At 36.3% G+C, this 8,282-nt stretch overlaps 1 protein-coding gene across 1 annotated transcript in view; it reads right to left on the reverse strand.

Moving 5' to 3' along the window:
- Positions 1-7,944, reverse strand: part of LOC309496318 (protein phosphatase 1H-like) — a gene marked incomplete at both ends in the record, with an annotated part of 153,642 nt that extends 145,698 nt beyond the window's left edge. Inside the window, one exon of the mRNA XM_082166317.1 lies at positions 7,706-7,944. Within this exon, the coding sequence (XP_082022443.1) occupies positions 7,706-7,944 (239 nt within the window). The remainder of the gene's footprint in view (positions 1-7,705) is intronic.
- Positions 7,945-8,282: the final 338 nt, after the last annotated feature.

The following is an 8,282-nucleotide window of genomic DNA, read 5'->3' on the forward strand; positions in this document are numbered from 1 at the left end:
TCCTAACTGAGCATGCAACACAACTTATCGTCCAGGCCCTGGTCATCTCTAGGCTTGACTACTGCAATGCCCTTCTGGCTGGACTCCCAGCATGTGCGACTAAACCCCTACAGATGATCCAGAATGCTGCAGCTCGTCTTGTCTTCAACGAGCCCAAGAGGGCCCACGTCACTCCTCTGTTCATCTCTCTGCACTGGCTACCTCTAGCTGCTCGCATCAAGTTCAAGGCACTGACGCTTGCTTACAGAACTATCACAGGCTCAGCTCCCTCCTACTTTCACTCACTCCTACGAGTCTACATCCCTACCAGACACCTACGATCGGTCAACGAGCGACGTCTCGTGGTTCCATCACAGAAAGCCACAAAATCACTTTCCAGAACATTCTCATTCACAGTTCCATGCTGGTGGAACACTCTCCCCACCCTCATCCAGAATGCAGAATCCCTGACAACATTCAAAAAACAGCTGAAAACCAATCTCTTCCGTGAGCACTTAACCTTATAGAAAAAAAAGAAAAAAAAAAGAAAAAAAAAATTTCCTTTCCCTTTGAAACATCACTTATCAGGCTTATGCTACTCTGAATAATACCTGAACTTCGTATTTTGAGCACTTCCTGCGTTGTTGTTGCTTTTGCCTCTTTATGATGACTCGCTGAATTTAGTCCTAATTTGTAAGTCGCTTTGGATAAAGGCGTCTGCTAAATGACTAAATGTAAATGTAAAAATGGATTGTAACCAATGTACGCAAGACAGTTGGTCGAAGTGATTTTTAATAGTTAAAACAGTTTACAATATTAGTTTTTCTTTTATCTAGCCTGTTGTTTGACTTCAGAAGGCAATGATCATCCAATGAGGTCGCATGGATTATCGTCACGCTCATTGTGTGTGGTTTTTAAAGGACTCGCAGAGATGGATTACTTTCCTTACAATCTTAAATTGTGTTTATCAGTAGAAAGAAAGTAAAATGCATCTGGGACAGCATGAGGGTGAGTAAAATAAGTGAGAATTTTATTTTTGGGTGAACTATCCCCTTAACATTCATATGCTGTTGGTATGCTAATCCAAGATCAGCATAGACTAATAAGAATAAAGTGCAACCTCTTGTGTACTTATGAACTGTGTTTGTTTTAATCTAGAGGAAATTGAAATATTTGCTAGTTTATAATATTAAAATAAAATAAATCAGGTGTCTGAAGATCAAGATCCCAGTCATTCAAAGGTGATGTGTCTGAACAAAGTAAGATTATTGTCTGATAGGGACAGTGGATCTCTGGTAGTATCACTCCATCCTCTGTGTCAGCATCAGAATTTTGTTTATGGAAAAGTTTATCCACTCCACGTTGATTAGAGTATTACAAACTTGAAAGTATTAATTTAAGTTACAATGTTAGAACAAATAAAAAAAGTTGCAGATTAATCACTATTAACTCATTACAATCATGCGATTATCGATTAAAATTTTTAATCGGATTTGACAGCCCTAATATATATATGATATATAGGGCTATACAGCCATCTACTGGGTGTAACCAGTAGATGGCTGTATAGCCCTATATATATATATATATTAGGGCTGTCAATCGATTAAAAATTTTAATCGATTAATCGCATGATTGTCATGAGTTAACTCGTGATTAATCGCACATTTTTTTATTTGTTCTAAATGTAACTTAAATTAATACTTTTCAAGTTTGTAATACTCTAATCAACGTGGGCGTGGATAAATATGGATGCTTTATGCAAATGTATGTTTATTATTGAAACCATAGTCAACATAGAGCATGAAGACGAGACATGTTTCAAAGGTCAAGAACTTGTTCATGTCTATTAGACACATGTAGAAAGAACAAAGAAATACCAGGTTCCCATTACTTCTCTTTCATTGCACTGAGCAATTAACACAAACATTTGCATTTTAGATTTTTTAGATTAACACAAACATTTACATTTTAGATTTTTGCATGACAGGGCAGCTCTTCTGAAAATGCTAAATGTACATTTATTATTTATTATTAGGCTACATTATAGTTGGTCTCTCTCTGTGCCCATTTTGATGAAGCTAAATTCTCAATAAAACTGTTTTCATTGGTATATTTTACTGTTTCTGTTGTCAAACAACGGAATGAATATGAAATGGTGAACGCTTTGTTGAAGGGAAAAAAAATCGCTAAATGGGTCTGCAATGTCGCTAAGTTGGCAACACTGTGTATCTCCATTTCTACAACTAGGTTTTGGGCCACGGGTCAAACAGAAAATACGTGCTGCGTTAATCGAGCGTTAAAAAAAATAGTGCCATTAATATGATTTTGCCTTAACGCGTTATTAACGCGCTAACTTTGACAGCCCTAATATATATTTATATATATATATATATATATATATATAAACATATATCCATGGCTGTGTATTCCCTAGTTGCTGGATGTTTTCAGTCATAATTACTTGCATGTATTAAGTTTTAATTTGGACAAATATTTATTATTAAAGACTGTTAAAGATTAAAAAAATTTCTCAGAAATTTTCATTTGAAGTGCAATTTTTTGCATTATTATTAGTCAAATATGGACACAGAAAAAGCATTTTGTTACTCATACTAGCTATATATAATAGCTTTATCAGTAATCTTTATCACACTAAAGTAATCAGAATAAATATTGCGACCAGGGCGATACTTCAAAATAATTGAGTGTTTACATATTATGAACAGAGGCGTGGTCTGTGGTCAAGTCGTGTCTCTCATCTTTCAAAAACTCTGCATCGCAAATTAATCAGCAATTGAGAAATTCAGGTTTAAATAGCTTTATCGGCATGGTAAAAAAAGGCTTTACATTGCCAAAGTTGAATCAGGCAGTGATTGACAGCGCTCTGGTCCTATGGCATCGGTCATTGACTGATACAGTACAGATACTGTACAGTACTCTAGCCCAATGCTGTTTGGGGTGGCTGGGGGGAAATATGATCTAATCGAAGACTGTAACTGAATGTAGATAAACAAGTCATGTAATGATTGGGCTAACAGTCAAATCAAGACAACACAGCTGTATAATGTTATGGGCTCTCACTGAGCTCTAAAATGCCTCTCCACCTGAAAAAAGCCAGTACTGTATAGGGCTGGGCAAAAAAATCGATTTTTCGATTAATCGTTTTTTAAAATGTGGTCGATTCAAAATCGATTCTCAAACGCCAAGAATCGATTTTTTTCCATCTTTATGTATTAGTTTTCCTCCACTGTTCATAGGCTTGCAAACTCAATTTTATAGCTAATGCTGTGAGATTTTATGGTAGTTTGATCTAAATCATAAAATAACCTCAATTAGTGCTGCACGTTTAATCATATCGCAATCGCTATGACAAGCCTATACGCAATTAGGCTATATGACCAAAATGCTGCCAAAATGCTGTCGTGACTGTGACAGAAAAACTTGCGATGATATCGTGCGTGCGCACAAGACAGCACAGAATAGAATTATCTTTCGCGCTTGAACGAAGAACACACACAATTATGCCAAAATGTATTTTTGTCGAGTATCTTTATAACATAAGAGCAGTCTTATGACGAACGTGAAGAGTTGTGCCTCGTGAGAGAATGAGTCCGCGTGTGAGTTCCGCGTCTCTGTCAACAGCGGCTGGTCTTAAAGGGACAGTACACTGTAGCCACTAATTATCTCTGTCATTTAAGTTAATCAAAGAACAAAGAGAACAGAGAAAAACACTCACTGCTCTTGAATAAAGAACTTTTGTAACTTTGATTAGTCAATATATAATTTATAATTAATGCAACACAGACTGTTTGATAATTTTATTCAATTTCTGTATGGCCTAGCTGTTAGACAGGAAGGGCACATATTATATTATATGCAACGTTTTTATATGTGGGTTTATGTGAGGATTGTTAACCTGTTTGATCAAGACATGCGACTGTTCTGACTTGTCCAATTTTCAGCATCAATTTTTCATCTTGCATAAAAATCCTGTCTATTCATTGTATGCATTCGAAATATAGAGTTGGGTTCTGTTTTAATGTACCCAAGTGTACCTAAAATAAAAAGAGTTTAATATACAGGTTTGTAGCTCTTAATTTCTTTTTATTAATTAAACAGTTGAAAACTTGTTCACTTTTTTTCTTTTCTTTTTCTTTTTTTAATAAATATAGGATTTGTATTTAATATTCATTGAGTGAGTCGAATCGAAATTAATTTAGAATCGAAATTGGAAAAATCGAATCGAGAATCGAAATCGAAAATCGAATCGAGAATCGAAATCGAATCGAATTAGAGCTTGCGAATCGAAATCGAATCGAATTGTAACATCTGAATCGATACCCAGCCCTAGTACTGTATTATAAATAGTATTAGTATAGTATTAAAAAAAAATTCAGACTTACCACGAGTAGGCTATCCAGTATCCTGATAGCGACGATGACTAATGATAATGATATCATTCGTCTACTATTCCTTCTATAAGAAATCATCTCAACAATATAGTGTAGCAGCAAATAAATACAGATATAAACTTAATATCACTAAAATGAAATAGAAAGCAGCGATTACAGACGCTTAAATCCACACATGTAAACACAACACTGACGTCTTCACTTCCAGGTGAAGAAGCTGTCAATCAAAAACTCAGTAGCCATTGAGAACACACTGCCTTTAGCCCCGCCCCCACGAGAGAAATGTGTCAGAACGGCGAACGAAAACTCCAGAAGCGTAAACGAAAACTTCAGAAGCGCAAATGAAAACTCTGGAAGCGCATTTGTAAGTTCAGATCAAACATGCAGTGTATTAAAAACGAAGTCAAAAAATTTGCCTGCGATTTATTCTTTTTAAGTTTCAAAGATATTTTATTCAGTTTCAAGTTATATTTTCATTAGTTTCTTGAAAAGCTACGTTCATTATTATTGGCACAAAATTAATTCCATACAAGCAACCACAGCTGCCGTTTTTTTAACCGTAAATTCCACAGTTTTTTTTTTTTTTTACAGTGTACTATGTAACCACACTGTAAAAATAGTTTGCTTAACAGTTAACCCCTAACAGTTTGCTTACAGACACAATCACTCTACTGCAGATGCCATATCATATGTCATCAACCTGGCTCTTTCACATCTGGAACACAAGAACACGTATATCAGAAAAAATGTAATCGATTTCAATTCAGCATTTAATACTATTTTGCTACACACACTCATCAGTAAACTCTACACACTCTGACTTAACGTCACGTTCTGCAACTGGGTTCTGGACTTCCTTAATAACAGAATTCAGGTAGTAAAGATCCACGAGAATATATCACAATCTCTTACTCTGAACACCGGAGCCCCTCAGGGCTGTGTTCTCAGCCCATTACTGTTCACACTACTCACCCATGACTGTATTGCTCAGCATCAGAACAATCATATCAAGTTGACTGATGATACAACAGTGGTGGGACTAATCTCACGTAACAACAAGACAGCATACAGAGAGGGTGACAGAGAAGGGAAACAGAGAAGGTCTCTCAACTCGAGAGACCTTGAGCTGTGGTGCACAGACAACAGTCTGTACTTTAATGTCAGCAAGACAAAATAAGTATTTGTAGACTTCAGGAAATCTCCTGCGATTTACCCTCCACTGCACATTAACGGAGCGGCGGTGGAAATAGTTAGAAGCTTCAAGTTCCTGGGGGTTTACATAACTAATGATTTCTCCTGGAACCAGAACACCACTTTTTTGGTGAAGAAGGCCCAACAACGTGTACACTTCCTGAGAAGGCTTTAAAAAATTGGAATGAGTAAGATCATCATGAGGAACTTTTCACAGATGTGTAGTGGAGAGCATCATGACCAATAACATCACAGTCTGATTTGGCAGCGGTTCTGCCGCTGACAAGAGGGCCCAACAGAGGGTGATAAAGTCTGCCCAGAACATCATTGTGTCCAGACTTCCATCTATAGAGGACATATACAAAGTCCCGTGCATTAAGAGAGCAACCAAAATTGTGAAGGACAGTACCAATCCCTCTGCAGGATTGTTCTGCCCACTGCCATCTGGAAGATTCAGAAGTGTCTGAGCAAGGACCATGAGACTGAAGAACAGCTTTTCCCCCCAGGGAATCAGGTTTCTTAACAGCACTGGCTGTTTTTTAGTTTTTTTTTATCTATTGTTTCTAGGGTTTCTTTTTTGCCTGTAAAGCACTTTGAACTGCATTGATTTGTTTGGAAAAGTGCTATATAAATAAAATGTGCTTGCTTGATGAACTATCCCTTTAAGTTTCTGTTAAACTCCCTTTCTTGCCTTTAACTTTGAACATTATAGAATTGATTAATTGATATATCATTTTCAGTTATGAATGTGTGCTTGTTTAGATATTCTATCATGGGAGTATACAAAAAGATAAATTGTAATTTAATGTTGATTTACATAATCAAAATTATGTTATGAGTTATGAGAGGGTTGGCTACCATATCTATAATTAAGAGCTTTAGATGACATAAAATGGCGGTCAATTATTTAAGTGTTTTACACCCCTTGCATTGTTTCTAAATGATGTATAGGTGTAGGTTGGTGTAAGATGAAATCTTAATTTACCTTAATAAACCTTATTTTTTTCTCCTGATCTTAGATGACACAAATCTCATCTCAGCTCTTTTGATGAATGGCTATGCTATTTTTAATTTTGTCAGTTAATCTGAATATCAGCTTTTATAATGTTTAGTCAGTCAAAAAGGTTTTGAGGTTATTTGAATTTTGTGAAATCTAATTTTGTGTCTCTGGAAAGTGATCTACAGTTACTTCAAGTTTTGTCTATTCGTTAATGGGGATTTGTGAATGCATTAATGTTTTTAGATTTGTGGAGTAAAAGTTTTAGTTTTTATTTTGAAGTAAAAAGATAAAATTAGACTCTTGGAGTAAGATTGAGTATTTCCATGAATTAGTTGTACATTTCAGAAATCTTTGCTTTCACTAAAACCTATCTGGTTAGCTGAGCGAAATCATTAAATTTGCATTCATAGTGTTTCTATTACATATCTTCAATTAAAATATGGGCAAATAAATTTGTAAATATTAATATGCCTGTATAAGTCATAGAATAATTTTAACTTTCAGATGAATCTATTTTTCTGCTTTGTCTGTCATCAGTTATTCAATTATTATCAACTAAATTGTCAAAAAAAAGAATGAATTAAATCCAATTGTTTATTTAGTATTTTACATTAATGACATATATTATCAAAAATTTATAATTATATAAAAAGTAATTTATACATTCTGTAAAAGTATATCCTGCGTGGCTTCTTACCCCAGGTAGGGGGTCAACTTACCCCCAGTATAGGGGCCAATATTCCAATATTTTACATTCTGTGCTTATAATAACAAAATTAGGAAATGTTTATATTTATTTCCTATGATAACACATTGGCTGATGCATCATCATCCTGCTGCACATGCATAACTAAATATGTTGCAATTTAAAAGTAAATTTCAATTGTTCTTAAGGGGGGCATCTTCCCCCATCCTAACCTATATTCAATACGCATTATTTGACACTATACCTAAAACTGCACAGAGCAATGAATGAATGCATGTTTGTGACAAAAAGTTGCACGTGTATTACTTAATTATTATTATCATCATACATAACTGCATGTTAACCATGTCACACCGATGCATTAGCGTTCATGTGATGGTGTAATTTTGTAAGGCATTCACGAGTTGCTCTTACTCGGCGTATCCCGTCGCCCACGGCAACCTCCGCGTCTCTTTCAGGATCAGGATAGGTCTAGCGATGTGATCCGCCGAGCACTCGATCTCATCCGGCGACAGTCCTAGAAACTTCGGTCTCATGTAGGGGAATTTGAGCGGCAGGTCCGAGCCACCCGAACGGTCATTATTATTGATAGACGATACGGCCATGATTCCACCCATGAAGCTGGCCACTGCGGATTTGACGCGCGTTAACATGTCTGCGGAGAGCCGTGTCCGTGCGTCTCCTTCTGCCCGATGGTCCCCCACCAGCACAATTAGCACGATGGTACCCCACCAGCTGGTGCCAGCACAGCCCTGCGACACGTTGAATGAAATCGTGTTCGCTTCACAAATTCTCCAGTAAGTGTCTGAACCAAAGCGGAAATAGTCCAAGGATTAGAAGTCATGTGATCTGTTTTCTGTGCGGCTTATATGATGACAGCTTGCGTGGGACTTGCGCAGGAACTGATGATATATCAGGACATCATAAAAATTAGGTAAATACAACCTCAGATGAATAACAACACATGACATATTACATCATGTCATTATTT

This window comes from Leuciscus leuciscus (assembly GCF_965113295.1).
Source record: "Leuciscus leuciscus genome assembly, chromosome: 4".
Taxonomy (NCBI): Eukaryota; Metazoa; Chordata; class Actinopteri; order Cypriniformes; family Leuciscidae; genus Leuciscus; species Leuciscus leuciscus.